General features: G+C 40.1%; 1 protein-coding gene across 1 annotated transcript in view; it reads left to right on the forward strand.

Moving 5' to 3' along the window:
- Nucleotides 1-17,282, forward strand: part of STK32A (serine/threonine kinase 32A) — a 120,159-nt gene that overhangs the window by 16,068 nt on the left and 86,809 nt on the right. Inside the window, exons 2-3 of the mRNA XM_035014410.1 lie at nt 13,316-13,371; nt 14,606-14,757. Of these exons, the coding sequence (XP_034870301.1) occupies nt 13,316-13,371; nt 14,606-14,757 (208 nt within the window). The remainder of the gene's footprint in view (nt 1-13,315; nt 13,372-14,605; nt 14,758-17,282) is intronic.

The raw sequence follows: 17,282 nt of genomic DNA on the forward strand, positions 1-17,282 counted from the left end.
GGAAGGAAGGAAGGAAGGAAGGAAGGAAGGAAGGAAGGAAGGAAGGAGAAAGGAAAAGAAAAGAAAAGAAAAAAGAAAGAAAGAAAGACTTTTTTAATTGAAAAAATAGGATATCAAGAAAGCAAACTTTAGAGAGCAGAAGTTAGCTTTAGGGAAAAAAATTACAGCATGAGTGTAAAGATTCAAAGGTTTAGATGATAAATTTAAGGAAATTTTCTAGAATGAGTAAACAGAGAAAGAAAAAAGCGGGACAAATAAATGAAAATTTAAAGTCCAGTCTAGGAGTTCCAGTTTCTAAATAATAGAAGGCTCAAAAAGATGGAAAGAAGGGAGGAAAGCATCACCACTTAATTTAAGGGAAAAAAGAAAAGCCCTGAACTTAAGGACACATGTTTCCAGAATGAATGAGCCAATTCAATGCCCTGCACAATGAATAAAAAAGCTATATCATTATGAACTTTCAAAGCATTCAATACAAATATACAATCCTGTAAGGTTCCAGAAAGAAAATTGTTTGTTGCATCCAAGGATCTGGCATCAAAACAGCTTTAGACTTCTCCGCAGTTGACACGAAAAGCTAGGAATTAAGGAGAGCGACGCCTTCAAGATTCTGATGAAGATAATTTCTAACCTAGAATTTAACTCAGCTGAGCTCTCATTTGAGTGTGAGTAGAATAAAATATTTTTCAGATATGCAAGTTTTCAAAAGTTAACCTCCCATGTGATCTTCCTTACAAAGTCATTGGAGGATGTCCTCCACAAAAACAAGGGAGTAAAACAAGAAGGAGGAAGACAGTGCATGCAATGAGCAGGGCATCCATCACTATAGAAGAGTGAAGGAGATCCCTAAGATGAAGGTCAAGGGGAGCCCAGGATGACAGCTATCCAGTAAGATCACCTGTCCCGATGCAGTTAGGTCAGAGGGCTCTGGGAGAGACATTTTCAGGAAGACGCAGTGTGATCGATGCTCTTGAACACGTTCAAGGGGAATTTAGACAACTAGAGAAGAGTTGGAAATTGAATTAGGAGAAAGGATATAGGAAAATGAGCGCATGTATAAACAACACTATTATTAACTGCAGGGAACACAAAAACTGTGCAAGAAAGGAAAACTCATCATAATTTACTCTGTGATGCAGGTACCTGTACCATTTCCATACTCATAATAGTGGAAACACCGAATGCTGATCTAATTGAAACTATTCTATCAAATATAGCTACATTGGAAAGATGGGCTTGTGTTGGGGTGAGACCTCAAGAGCTGGAGGGTGAGCTAAGCCCTCCCCTGCCATCCTGGAGATTTAATAAGTGATGCCTAAAACTGAAAAGAAAATAAGAAAATTACGCTATTTAGAAGATAAGGTAGGAACTAGAAAATTTATTCGCTCGAAGAGGTTTAAGTGTCAGCTTCTTGGCTGGGAGAGATTGGAAAGTGAGACAAGGGTGTCAGAGGACTAAAATCAGTGTTTTATAATAAACCTTTAGAACTCTTTGACTCCTCAAACTGTGTAGAAATGTAGGGAGAGAGAGATGCCTAGCTTTGATAAAATTAAAAATTTTAAAAAGAAAGAAAAATTAATCAAAATATTAATTCATGGTTATCTTTGAACTATTTTTCTTCTTTCTACTTAAGTCTGTCTACTCAGTTCTGTATTTTTAATACCAAAACCATATTAGTTTTATATAAAAATAATCTTTGTGAACAAAGAACTGAAGTTCAGAAATGTCAGGTAAATTTCCTAATTTCATTCATCTTGTAAGTGGTGGAGCTTGGAGGATTCCAAGGCAGTTCTGTCTGACTCAGATTGTTTTTTATCATTGATCAAAATATCCATTAAAAACCAAACAGCACAATTGTCATGCCACAATATTCTCTCCCCTCTGTGAAGGTCCACAGAGCCTCTTTCTGTACTAAACATCAACACTGGATTGCTTTCATCTGTCTACATATTTGCCTATATATCTATTTATTTATACCCATCTAATTCCAGAAAGATGGAAGACTAGATTCCTAAGGTATTATAGGAAAATAAAATACAAATGAGACAAGGGGCATTTGATCACACAAGTTGTGTTCTCATGAATGCTGCTGAGTGAGTCATACTCAGTTTCCTGAGGGTGTGACTTAGTCCCAAGCTCCTTGTGTTTTTCCGAGGGCTTAGTGGAGTCCTGGGCATATAGATGCTCAACGGATATTTGTTGGTGTGACTTGCTAGCAAAACTATAGCGTCTGGACAAGTAACCTTAGCTTCTTTCCCACTTTGCTGTGACTGTCTTCAAAGGGTATATGTGAGCCTTTCTTTGTGACTGCCTCCACTTGGGAACATAGCATGATGACTAAACATTCATCTGATGAATGGAAAACTGCAAATTACACTGGAAGAACTATATTTTTAACCAGAGGTTCATATTCTTTTTCTATCCTTTTACTTCCTTTCTTGGCAAACCATGCAATGTCCATCCTAAAAAATGGACAAAGTGGCAACAGAACTTGGAAGAGGGACTGATCCCTTCTCTGTTCTGAGGAGGGCTGTGGGAGTCTGTAGTTATGTGTGGGGCCCTGTCTGGTGACAGAGTGAGATACTTGCACTTCTGGTCATGCAGATCTCCTCTGACTCCTCCTTTTAATTATCCTCCAGTCACTAGGAGGTTATCAACCATGTCCTCACTTAGGACAATCAGTGAGTGTAAGGTTGACAAAGTGAAGAATGGCAGTTCTCAACACTTCTGAACTCAAAGACTGAGTAAGTCAGTCCTCGAGGTTTTAACATGTAAGTCCAATGTCTGCAGGGAAATCTCAACATTCAAGTGGAGACTTACCTTACTTCCTGCCTCATTAAAATACATTTTGACTGTAGGTTGTTGGTAAGATATTTCTTAGGAGTTACCTGTTGTAAATGATGTGTTAAGAAATCAACATGAAGGAAAAGGTCTTTAAAATTTTTCCTCTAAAGCCATCCATATTTCATAAAACTTTGATGATGGCACTTCCTTGCCCCCTTCCTCCACTTAGTAAGTATTCATTATGCACCTGCTACGTGCCCGACATGGATCTGGACAATGTGCATATAATGATAAATAGGATGAGCCCATTGTCTTCTTTCACAGAGGTTACATTCTTGGCACTGTTTGCCCTATGTGAATTCTCAACATCATTTTGCCTAACGTTGTGGCAAACAAAACGTTGTTCTGGGCTGATACCAAAGTAACTTATCTAGTAACCGTAACAAAACCAGCAATAGTAATGGTATATTTATTGAATTTTTACTCTCTGCTAAAAATACTTGAAAAGCACCTTTGATATAGTTTATGTCACCTAGTCCTCATAGGAACCTCAGAGGGTTAATATATAGGATCAAAATCTTATAGAGGAGAAATAAAGACTCAGAGAGGTAAACTGATTTACTTACAAGTTCATAGCTAATAAAGTAGTACAGCCGAAACCCATACCCACAGTTTCATGCTTATAACCATCATATTGTATCATAAACTTTCTAGGACTTATCTGTAACATTAAAATTATGGATCTTGGAGTCATACAAAGACAAGTTCAAGTCTAAGCCTCAACCCTGGGAGACTTAACTTTTTTGGGTCTCTGTAACTCATCCGCAAAGTAGCACTAATATTACCACTTCATAGTGTTTTGGTGATAAAGTATCTGGACAGTGCCTAAACATGTGTATACATAATAGATAATGAATTTAATTATCAGCTTTGACCCAAGATATGGTACAGTGCAGACAACAAAGGCCTATTCATTATTTAGAGACACCATTATTAATCTGCTTCAAATTCATGGGGTTGGGGGCAAAGGTAGAAGGGGAAGTTTAAGGCCATTGAAATAAAATTAAAGAATCAACACATACCTATGGAGGGCCTCCTCACCCTAAGGTTTGGGTCACTCAGAAAGTACAGTCTCCCTATCCTCCTCTGCTTGGTAAGCTGTTGAACTCCTACCCATTCTGCAAGGCCCAGCTAAAATGTTGGCCCTCCCTGAAGCTCTTTTATCTTCTACAGTAGGAGCCACTCCTGTGGCTTTTACTGTACAGAGTAGGAGTTCCGATAGCAAGACCCACCGTCTGGCTCCAGGCAGTTTCCATCAAAATCTCCCAGGGAGCTGATTAAAATACAAATTCCCAGGTTCAGCCTCCAGAGTCTGATTTAGATGAGGCCCCTGAATTTGAATTTTTAAAAGTGTGTTCTGCGTGATTCTGACGGGAAGACACATCTGTGAAATGCTGTGGAACCATATATGACTCTTAATACATATATATAACTTTATCTTGCCGTTATGTATGTGTGTGTTTCATTTCTTTTCCTGGGAAATTATCTTCCTGATACTCTGATGCAATGCAGGGGTAAAAATGAAGAAAATCTAGAGGAAAGAATACCAAGAGCAAGTCCTTTTGCCACACCTTTCTCTTTTTAATCATCTCCCCTCAGATGTTTCGCTGCATCGTCTGGACTGTTGGCTGTCCCTACTGTACATCTATCCCCATGACACTGTGATCTCCCTACAACAGTAGGACTTGTTTTAGTTGGAACTTTATTAGCTTGGCTAACAAAGTAAACACGAGAAATTGAATCACTGGCAGAATATTTGGGATGCCTCATCAGTAACCAAAGTAGGACCTATATGAATATAGAGCCACACACTTTAATGCCATCAGGGCTCCCCCTTTGTCTTGTGAGACTGCTTTATTCTGTGTCAGCTTTATTCTTTATTTCCTTGGGCCTACTGACCTGTCCCCGCCCCCCACCTTTTTTTTTTTTTTTTTTTTTTTTTTTACATTCGGCCGGTTCTGTTCTTGTGTTGGGAAAGCCTGGTAATATAGGGGGAAGCATGCATTTTCACATCAGAAAGTCCTACATGAATAGGAATATGTAGATTACAGTTGTGCTGGTCACAGTCCCAGCTCCCAGACGGAAGCTTCTGGCTCGGGGTGTGGCACAGGGTGGATGACAGATAGGTGATGCATGTGTCTGGGGAGACCAGTGTTGGGAGATAGCATCTGTGAAAAAGAGAGATCCCTCCTGGAAAGAGAAGCAGAAGTGTGGATGCTGTGGAGAGCCAGGTCTTTGCCTGACTCGGTGCTATCCATCCTTCTTTCTTGGGCACCATTATCTGTGTTTAGTGGGCCTCAGCAGCGAACAGTGTTTGAGGACAGCTCTGGAGTCACTTGAGGGGGACTCCCCACCCTGCCGCCCCTCACCTACTCCGTGGCCTTGGGAAAACTGTGTAATCACTCTGCGCATTAGTTTGCTCATCTTAAAAAAATAGCAATAATAGTACTACTATTTCAAAGCATTGATGGAAAATTGAGTAGTGTAGCTAAGATGCCTAGCATAATGCCTGATATTCCTTACATAAATGTTAGATATTAGCTATTATTAATGATTCTATTGTCCCACTAGACCATAAACCCCGTAAAGGAAGGCAGCCTTGGCTTTCTCCCTCCCTGGCACTTAGTACAACTCCTGGCTCCGACTGAGTCAGCCATCAGTAAATGTCAGTGAACATAGACTGAGTTCACTGAGCAATTTCCATTTGCATCTTTACTCCACCTCAGTGTCTCTTCTGCTATATCAGTGTGGTGGGGGGGAGAGGGGGGAATCAAATAGATACGTTCTTCCTGGACTGGAGGGAAGAAGGGGGACATGTAGCCAGCTAAGCAATAACTGTTTTCATGTTGAATTACCTTTGTCTTTAGAGAATCACATCCTGAAGCAGTGACATGTTTAAGCAGCAGATTTGTATGCCAAATTAGCATACCAAAAAGTCAGGCCAGACTTCGGCTTGACTTTATATATATATATATATAGTTTTATTCTCTGAAGACTTTATCTTGGTACTCTTGAACTTACTGAGACTGCCCTGGTTTAATTTGCTATCAGTTGGAACCAAACAGCATTGGAACCTAGCATTGTGCTACATGAGCAAGGTATTTACTAAATAAATTATCAGCGTAGGTAAAATATGGAGAGCCTGCTTTACAATGATATTCTCCCAAAACACTTTAAAGGCATCCACTTCTTAATAATCACACTGGCATGGCTGCATACAAGGAAATTAGCAATTGTTTTAACTTTCAATTTAAGCAGAGAAAGATTGCAAAAATTAAAACAGCAGGAGTTCAACAATGCCTGGTCAAAATATAAGTACATGCCTTTAACAGTCTTGAAGTAAAAAAATGCCTTTCTAGTAAAGACTTAAACCAAGGGGACCCCAAAGGAAAAGAATAATACATTTGACTATATAAAATTTGACTACGTAAGATATAAATTGAACACTGGAGTTTTCTACACTATTAAAAATGCTTTAAAGTCAAAAGCCAAATGGACAGCCTGGATAAAATATTCCCGAGATTTGCTCAAGAGAGACTTCATTTATGTAACATTTTAAGCACGCTTGGAAAGCAAAAAGACTAATAACTCATTAAAAACAGGCAAAAATCTGTGAATAGGCAGCTCTCTGGAAACAGTGCACATACAAAGAGATGAGGCTCTAGTCATCATTTTTTTTTAAAAGATTTTATTTATTTATTTGACAGAGACAGAGAGCAGGAACACAAGTAGGGGGAGTGGGAGAGGGAAAGCAGGCTTCCCGTGGAGCAGGGAGCCGATGTGGGGCTCCATCCCAGGATTCTGGGATCATGACCTGAGCCGAAGGCAGTCGCTTAACCAACTGAGCCACCCAGGCGCCCCATGCTCTAGTCATCATTTAAGAAATATAAAGTAAATCAATAATTCAGTTTTTTCGTCACCTGTCAGGTCAAAGACTGCTGGCATAATTGCATCAGCAGGGTGGTGGACAGAACGTCATTCTTACACACATTGGTGCGGAGGAGATTCAACATCATTGAAGGGCTCGTGTACAGTGTCTATTAAATTGGAAAATGCACACACTCTTTGTTACTGCATTTCTGCTTTTACGAAGCTAGCTTACGACACTTTGCACAAAAGCTGACCAAGGATGTTTGCGCTAGTATTGCAGGTAACAACAGATAATTAAACCATCTTTGAAATGCTATCAAAAAGTTAAGTATCTTATGGGACATTCTACACAATGTAATACAAAAGAGCTGTTTAAAATAATTAGATATAGATCTGTATGTGATGTATGAAGGAACAGAGAGAATGTAATTATATAGAAAGAGCTTATAATCTCTGTTCCTGTAGGAATGATAATATGTTGCTACTGCTATTAAAAGGGAATACATATATGCTGAAAAAAATCTCTTAAAGGATACATAGAATTTGTTCAAAGAGGCTGCCTTCTGGGAATGCAACTAAAAATTTAGAGTGGGAAGAAGTCTCAGTTTTCTTTGAATAATTGTACTTATTCATTTGTAATGTTTAGTTTTCAGTGAGCTGGACATTATACTTCTGGTGTATATCAGCTCATCTTCAAAACCTGTGAGCCAAGTTTAATTAGTGTCATTTTACAGAGGACACACAGCTGGTGTCCTTGTTCCCTCATCAATAGAAAGATTTACATAAACATCAAGAAGTGCAGTTCTCCACAGTTGTGCATATGGTCATGATTTGGGATTTACTTAGGCTGCAATCATTTTTTTAACAGGAAAAAATAAAATATTTTCCAAATATTTTTACCTCAATCATAGAAAAACAGGTGGGGGCGGGGGAGTCTGCTTTACCTTCTATTCTCCCAAATTCCAAGTGTCAGGGTGGTATAACTCACTCTAAAGAGTCTCCCCTTTCCTTTCTTTCCTTCTGTTTACTGCACAGAATGTTGAGACTGGGGAGATGCGAGGAGAAGTCCAACAAAGGAAAGAAAAAACATCAAGCACCAGATGCCACGATCAGCAGGCTTCTGTTTAGGGAAAGACTTGGGGAAAGCTGAGTTGACCCATGTGATTGTAAAAGGAGAGACAAAGAAATCCCACCTTGCTTCCCCTGATTCTGCCTCTGGGATGGGTAGACACACAGTAGTAACAACATAAAGATGACTATAGAAATAGGGGTTAAGAGCCTGGGTCCAGAGTCAGAAAGGTGTATACTGAGTTTACATGACTAACACTGAGCAGACTCAGATAGTTGATGTTGTCCACCCCTGCGCTCAAGCGTTGGGTATGGTTTTGTGACAACAGTCAACCAGCTGTCCCCTCAGTTGCTCTTACTTTCCATGTGACTAATACATTTCAGTCTGCCAATGAGCTGAGTGTAATATTAGTGTTCAAATGTTTTCTATACAAGAGCACCTAAATACATTTCATGAGCTTCATGCGGTGCTCACACAAGAGAAAACTCTGCTGGACTTTTTAAAGACTCCCTTGGTTTTCAAAGCAATACATTTCTAGAGGATTTTCACGTGTAGTTTGGACTAACCAAGGTTCCGCCCTACTTTCCGTCTTCAGAACCTAACCCCAGGGTCATTTAGTCATGGTACTGGTGATGCCCACAGCAAGTTATTTAATCTCTCTGATCCAGAGCACCCCTAGCTACACACACTGTAAGGTTGTTGTGAGGACAAAATGAGACATAAACATGAAATGCACACCGGGCATCTGGGTGGCTTAGTCGGTTAAGCATCTGCCTTTGGCTCAGGTCATGATTTTAGGGTCCTGGGATCAAGAACCACATCAGGCTCCCTGCTCAGTGAGGAGTCTTCTCCCTTTACCCCCTCCTCCCCCCCCCCCCCCGGCTCATGCTCTCTCTTTCTCTCAAATAAATAAAATCTTTTTTAAAAAATGAAATGAGTACCAAACCACACATAAACAGATCTCTTGTGCATATAGAATTTCTGTGTCTGGTTGATTTGTGGAGAATGTGCACCTACCCCAAAGAAGAACTCAAAAATAAGCCTTTTATGGGTATTTAGTTTAGCTATTTTTAAAACTACTTGATGTGGTATACACCTCCAGGCAACATTAAGGACACTTTACTGATATGATGTTTGCTAAGACTGGGGTGAGCAGCCATGTGTGAAAGCAAGACTCCAAAGCAGATAAGAAAGATGCTGAAGGTTTCAGCTTTTCGGCCTGTCTGTTCTTCCACAGGCCATGTACATAGGCCAGCTCTGTCAGTGGAAGTGAGAACCAGGCCCTGCTCTCTCCACACTCAACAGCCTGCCCTCAAGGCCCCAGATAGAACCAGGGTCTAAGAGTATCTCTAAAAGACCCCTATGTCATCTTGGCACCAGATCTCCTCCATGAACCAGAGACAAAGTTGTAGAACATGATACAAGGACAAGACACAACAAGTAAACACAACAAAGTTATTGTGCGATGGGAGGAGACACTGCAAGAACACCACACCGTCGACTACAAAAGTCCCAAATGTGGAGAAATGACACAACTGCCATTTTTTTCCAAGCTGAATAGCCATGTGCTATGATAGCAACTTCTGGTGGTATTTGCTGGGAGTCTGAATTAGGCTATTCTCTAAGAAGTGGTAGTAGGAGTACTAGCAAAAATAGCTAGTTGCAGTTCATATTCTAAGTCCTTTATGTATAGTAACTCATTCCATCTTCCTCTAAACCCAGTGGGATATATATTATTTCCATACCCATTTCAGAGATGAAGGAGCAGAGCATAGAAGTAAACTGCCAAGATTATATAACTATCAATTGTAGGAGCTACGATGTGAACTCGGGTAGTCTGTCTCCAAAGCCTGTACTTTTCATCTCAGGGGCTGGCACACTTTTCTGTAAAGAGCCAGCTAGTAAATATTACAGACTTTTATACAGTTGCATATTTTTATTGTTTTTTTAATAATCCTTATAGAATGTAAAAACTGATCTTAGCTCAGAGGCGAGACAAAAACAGGCTGCAGGCCCATTGGGACCTGTAAGCATAAATGATCTGCTGGTTAATACTATACACGTTGATCAAAGGTTCAAGTATACAGAGGATATGCTATTTGATACCCAGCTCCTTTGGTAAATCCTATATGCCTGTAATACAAATGGGTTTCCGTTGATAAAATAATCCATAATTCTGACGTCATCCCTTTCTCATTTTGTCTGAGTTATGAGGTCTCACTGCCTTTTCCATGAGCCTCCCTCCTAACTACAGCTCCTGTTGCTGGACATTTAAGAAGGAAGAGTAAATGAGGCCAGCATTACCCTGATTCCAAACCCAGATAAAGACACAACAAAAAAAGAGAACTACAGGCCAGTATCTCTGATGAACGTAGATGCAGAAATCCTCAACAAAATATTAGCAAACCGAATCCAACAATATATTTTATTTTTTGTTGTTTTGTTTTTGTTTTTGTTTTTGTTTTGTTTTTTAATTTTTTTAAAGATTTTATTTGACAGAGACACAGCGAGAGAAGGGAACACAAGCAGGGGGAGTGGGAGAGGGAGAAGCAGGCTTCCCGCTGGGGAAGGGAGCAGGGAGCCCGATACAGGACTCGATCGCGGACACCAGGACCATGACCTGAGCCGAAGGCAGACACTTAATGACGGAGCCACCCAGGCGCCCCCCAACAACATACTTTAAAAATTCATTCACTGGATACAACGGTGGCTCAGTATTCACAAGTCAATGTGATACATCACATCAATAAGGGAAAGGATAAAAACCATATGATCATTTCAACAGATGCAGAAAAAACATTTGACAAAGTACAACATCCATTCATGATAAAAACCCTCGACAAAGTAGGTTTACAGGGAACATATCTGAACATAATCAAGCCCTTATATAAAAAACGCACAGTGAACATTATACACAATGGGGAAAAACTGAGAGCTTCTCCACTAAGGTCAGGAAGAAGACAAAGGTGTCCAGTCTGACCTCTTTTAAATAATGCAGTACTGGAAGTGCTAGCCACAGCAATCAGTCAAGAACGAGGCATCCAAGGTAAGCAAGAAGTAAAACATTTACTATTTATAGATGGCATGATGCTATATAGAGAAAACCCTGAAGACTCTACCAAAAAAACTACTAGAACTGATGATTAAATTCAGTAAGATCACAGCATACAAAAATCAATGTACAGAAATCCATTGCATTTCTACACATTAATAATGAAGCATCAGAAAGAGAAATTAAAAAACGATCCATTGCAATTGCACCTAAAATAATAAAATACCTAGGAATAAACTTAACCAGAGGTGACAAAAACACTAATTCAAAGGAATACCATGCACCCCTAGGCTTATTGCAGCATTATTTAAAATAGCCAAACTATGGAAGCAGCCCAAGAGTCCAGTGTGGTAGATGAATGGATAAAGAAGATGTGGTATATATGTACAATGGAATATTACTCAGCCATAAAAAGGAATGAGATCTTGCCACTTGCACCAACATGGATGGATCTAGACAGCATAATGCTAAGTGAAATAAGTCGGTCAGAGAAAGACAAACACCATGTGATTTCACTCATACATGGCATTTTAGGAACAAAACAAATGAACAAAGGAAAAAGAGAGACAAGCCAAGAAACAGTCTTAGCTTTAGAGAAGAAACTGATGGTTACCAGAGGGGAGGTGGGCCGGGGGATGGGTGAAATAGGGGATGGGGATGAAGAGCACACTTACCTTGATGAGCACTGAGTAGGAATTTTGAATCACTAAACTGTATACGTGAAAATGAGTAAAACATTGTATGTTAACTACCCTGGAATTAAAAGAGAAAAAAGGGGGAGGGGGACTGTGAGGATGGAATAAGAGCTTCTCTTCCAGCCACTTTTAATCTGTCATTGGCTTTCTCTCCATGCTGATTATTATATATGGAAGTGACTTTAGACAGTATGGAATTGGACTGGAGTCTGTTCTCTTTTTGACTGATTAGAAATAAAGGCATAAATAGGCCTAAAACTTTAGGCCTATCACTTTTCTGGGACCAGACATTAATTAAGGGGGTTAACACTAGTAGAACCAGCAACCTGGCATCTAATCTTTGATCATTTTCCTGAAAGCTTAAAATGCCTTATAAAGAGACATGGTTTATGAAATGGATTAGTATCACAACGGAACTTCATGCTTTCTAGATACTTCCTGTATGCTTGAAGATTCAAAATGTCATCACAGCATTCTAGGCAAGGCTACTAGTGGAGAAATCACTGTGTTATGTTAGTAGGTTGGCTCAAGATTAAATCTTGGACTTGCAAATAAATCCTGGTCATTTTTTTGACACCTCTATGGTACATAATATAGAACTGTGCCTCATGTAATAAGTGTGAGGAAATCCTTGCTTTGGTTTTATCAGTTTGAAACTTAAGAGAAAACTTACAGAGGTGTCTGAATTTCAAGTTATTTTCACCATTTTGTGAAAAAAATATATACCAAAAAATTTTATCATGATACAATCCATATCTACCTACACACATACGTAAAACCAAAACTAAGTTTCAGAAGCAACACTATTCTTCCTACATTTGAGACATTTCTGATTGTTTTCTAACCATTCTACTTTGTTTAAATTTTGGATGCTTCTCATACCACCCAATTTATTTCATAACTCATTAATGGGGCTTGACCCCATTTGAAAAACAGTTCCTCAGAAGACCCTCCTGCTCACACTGCTCATATTTACAAGAAGCAACCGTTTTTGAGGTCCTTGTGTATCTTTACAGCTAGTTTGATTTATTTGCTGAGAAGCAACTATGTGGAAATCACTGTGTGAGGCTCTGTGGGAAGTGTAGAGTTTTGCTTTCAACTACCTCAAGCCAGGAATTTTCTGAGTTGCTAAGGAAACCAGGATGAACAAAAGGACCTATTATCTCTGCCCTCATTGAGTTTATAGTCTAGTGGATTAGAGAAATTCGAACTGCAGGAATTTTGGGAAATAAGTCATTCACTTGACTTTGTTTACTAAATAAGTCATCCACTTGACTTTATTAGCACTTTCTGGGTAGAAGGTATGTTTTTTTTATCTAGGAAGGTCAGTCCTATTTCTCTAGGACCAGATCTCTCCGTAATCCTTAGTGTTCAGTGATGCTCCTCCTGACCTTGCCACTTATGTGAAATCCATTGTTATATGCTCTTAGAGCCCCCATGACTTCTCTCTTTACATTTAGTGGGAGTTTTAATTGTCCATTAAGTTATGACTATTTCATCTATAAGTGTCTCTCTCTATAGGGAGCCCTTACTAAACTACAGGCTCCAAAAAGGTAGAGATTCCATTTTTACTTTGCTATTACTATATCCCCCAGTACTAAGCACTGTGATTAACGAGTAAGAAGTGTTTAAGAAATATTTATTGAATAAATGAATGGGTATCCTAAGGTCATCTGGAATGTTGTCTTAAACAAGGTACTCTGGTTTCGCCTAATCTTTATTATTTATTAGCAACTAAAAAACAACTGATAATCCTTCACATTGTTCTTTTTGTTTGTTTTGCAGTCAACTTTGACCACTTTGAAATTTTGCGAGCCATTGGGAAAGGCAGTTTTGGGAAGGTGAGAACCAAAATGATTAACCACCAGCAGGGTCATGTAGCTCAGGGAACAGAGTCTGAGAATGTTCAGATTATTTCAGTTACTGGGACCACAAGGAATGATAATTCAGAGAGGTTTTTATAAAATTGTCACTAGAGTTTGAGGTGTGTGATATAATGAACATCTATTGTTCTCAGAATTATTTCATTGTCATGCCCATTTACTCTCACTAGATTTTAAGACTTTCTCTCCACTCTAAAATTTTGGACTCAGTTGCCAATTGTACCCATGCCTTTGGTAACACTTACCTGTCAATGTAAAAGTTATTTCTTTTTTTTTTTTAAGATTCTATTTATTTATTTTAGAGAGAGAGAGAGAAAGAGTGAGAGAGCGTGTGGGCGGGGGGATGGGCAAAGTGTGAGGGAAAAGTAGGCTCCCCACTGAGCGGGGAGCCCAACAGTGGGGCTTGACTCCAGGACCCTAGGATCATGCCCTGAGCTGAAGGCAGATGCTTAACCGACTGAGCCACCCAGGCGCCCCAAGAGATAACTCTTTTTATGTGGAAAAGATATCTCTTTTTCCTCCAGTTATACCATGTTTTTATTTTCAAAAATCGACCATGAAAGATAGATCCAGCCTAATTTTTTTGCAAGAAACTTCTAGATTCAAATCCTGATCATTAGTTTCTTGGTAGAGACATACTTTGAGAGTATTTCTTATTTCATATTGAACTTGGATTTTAAAATCATCTCCTGCCCACTTTATCAGACATCTAGAACCTCTAAAAGAATTTCAGAACCATGGACATCATGTGCAGTGCTTTCCCAGTGCTTTAAGTCCTTTTAGGTTCTATCAACTACTGTGTAAAGAGAAATTCTTGGCGCAGTGTTGTTCGGCTCGGCAGTTTAGCCGTGCCCATATCAGTCACTCAAAGCAGAATAGCATGTCATTGGCTGTTGGAAGATTCCTGACAAGGAAGCAGCTATTTTCTCCAACATGCTGTCTAAACAAAACCCAAAGAGCAAAAAACAGGCAGGCTTGCTTGAGAAAACAGAGATTCATGAACTGACCTGATACAGGGGAAGAAAATGAAATTTTCTACTCTGAAATCAGAGCTAAGCAGCAACGTCAGCATCAGAGAATTTGCAAGTGGTGAGGCCTCCAGGCCATGCTTTTGAGAACCTCCTGTCCTGTCTCCCATGGCCGTGATCTGTCAACTCCCTGACCACTTTCTCATTCTGGATTGTGCCATTAGGTCTGCATCGTGCAGAAGAACGATACCAAGAAGATGTACGCAATGAAGTACATGAACAAACAAAAGTGCGTGGAGCGCAACGAAGTGAGAAATGTCTTCAAGGAACTCCAGATCATGCAGGGTCTGGAGCATCCTTTCCTGGTTAATTTGTGGTAAGTGGTTTTACGGGATCTCTGAATGGAGTCATTTCTACCTTCACCCCCAAACACTGTTCCCTAAACCCGTCTTGATTTCCAGGTGTGCATTTGCAAAATCTTCAGTAGGCTCTTCCTCAAGGGCTTTGGTTCTCCTTAATTTCTTTGGCTTTAAATGAAACAAATTGTTGTTTTTTGTCACGAATAATTACTGCTTGTTTTGTTTTTGTTTTTTGTCACAGTTCCCCCGGTCCTTGAGGACCATATATTTTTTAAAACATGGCAGCTAAATAGGCTGACAAAGAATGAGTTCAGATGTCTTGTCATTCGTTGAGATACTTTTCCCCCATTAATTGTGGGGCAGCGACGTTGGGTACTAAGTAGGTCATCAATGGCTGAGGGGAGGTTGATCTTGAGAACTTGTACAAAAAAGCACTTGCTCTCTAGAATGACTGGTAGTAGACATGGATTCCTTGTAGCGTCCTTCTCGAGCGGCCACATATATATACCTGGGAGCTGGAAAAGGACAGGTGCTGCCTTTCTCACCAAATAGCTTCTAACAGAGCTGGAGCTAACTCAGATCAGTGGCTAGACATTAGGTAAATGTGATCTCCTCCCAAAGTCAGGATCATAATCCAAGGCTTAGAAAAGGCTAGAAGCTGGCTGTGTCTCTTACTCCCTGCTCTTTTCTTATGCGTGGAGGTCTGTATGTGGCTCTCTCATTTTCCTCTACACTTTAATGCATCCATTATGTTAAGAGCCTATTCTTAAAGCTAATTCAGTGTGACTGTTACTTAAATATGCATACCAAGCAGTTTCTACTAGGGAAGGCAAAAAAAAAAAAAAAAAGAAAGAAAGAAAGAAAGAAAGTATTCAGAGAATACTAATGGAAAAATAATTGGAATGTCACTGTGTGCTTAGGGACATTTCTCTGGAGGAGTTAATGCATAAAACCTGTCTCCCTCCATCCTTAATTAATACGGTTCACTTAATATACACTTTGCTCCAAGACTCCACACCATAGTTGAAAATATGGTTCTGTGTGACCTGGAAATGGGTCCCTTTGGTTCGTGCCCTCCTCAGACACAGTGGAGTCCAATTCTGGCCCACGCTCGGTGTATTTAATCAGTAGCTCAGAGTGGCCTATTCACAGCATTGCCACGCAGTGTTACATGGATGCGGCTCTTTCTTCCCCACGTTTAGCAATCACCAGATTGACTTTCCGCCCCCCCCCACCCTGACAATGACAAGGTGCTCTCAATTCACATCCTCCCTTTGTTCAAAGTCACATTTTCCTTCTTCCAAAGTTCAGCCAACTAATTCTCTCCTTTTAAGACCAGAAACCCTTCAGAAGGACAGAGCATTTCCCCCTTTCATGCCGCTCCCTCATCACTGAATAATCAAAACGGATTTCAGTCCCTTCCCGTTTCTATTTATTTTATTTTTTTGTGAGGTGGGTGTTAGGAGACTTGAAGCTAGCCAAAGTTTACCGATTCTGCCGTAACTTGTCAATGCAGGCAACTCTCTGTGCCCCACGCATGCGGACTTGGTGATAACGTGACATAGAGCCTAGCCTTCCTCTCACACGGAACCATGCAGGATGGTGGACACCATTAATAGTGATGGAGGAGAGAGAAGAAATCCGCCCCACCTTAATTCTAGTACCACATTCAGAACTGTAAACTGAGAGGGGGGCATCCTTCAAGTATAGCAGAAAACTTACAGTCTTTCAAATCCTGAGATAAAAATTGTCAGAAAGCATATTTATTCCTTCTAATAAAGGCTTTCTGCCTCAGTAAGTACAACATAAGAAATGTAAGTGACTCTCCAACTATTAAGCACCTTGCAATACTTCTGGAGGTGGGACCTGTGAGCAATACTCATCATTTTTTGTAAGATTTTATTTATTTATTTGATAGAACACAAGCAGGTGAAGAAGGAGAGGGAGGGGGAGGGGGGAAGCCAACTCCCCACTGAGCAGGGAGCCCAACGCAGGGCTCGATCCCAAGACACTGAGATCATGACCTGAGCTGAAGGCAGCCGCGTAACTGACTGAGCCACCCAGGCACCCCCGTCTTTATCAGTTTTAAGTCACATGGTTATAAGACGAGGTTGATGTGTGTAACTTGGGGGTTGTTTTTATGAACAAAATGAGATACAGTGCCATGCCCAGCACAGAGCAAACATCATATAGATGGGAGTTCTTTCCCTTCCTTGCTCCATGAACGTGTAGCATTCTGAACATGTCCGTCACTGCTGGGTCACCGTGGGCTACCCCAGACACAAAGTCCGGAGGTGCTCAGCCTCAAAACATCCCAGGAAGTTATGTAAATGGTGGGGGAGGGCCAAGTCTTCAACTCATTCTCTGTAAGAGCTTATGTTTGTTTTGATTTCCACCCTCATTCTGCAAATCAAAGAACAAAGATTCAGAGATCCCCCATTATGTACAATTTAATCAGCATTTTGTGTCCTAGGTTTAGCTCGTTTTATCTTTACATCCCCAAAGCTTCAGGAGCCAATTTTCTTAAGAAGCACTGTATGAT

This window comes from Mirounga leonina, unplaced genomic scaffold (genome assembly GCF_011800145.1).
Source record: "Mirounga leonina isolate KUSES-001 unplaced genomic scaffold, KU_Mleo_1.0 Mir_168, whole genome shotgun sequence".
NCBI classification, from domain to species: domain Eukaryota; kingdom Metazoa; phylum Chordata; class Mammalia; order Carnivora; family Phocidae; genus Mirounga; species Mirounga leonina.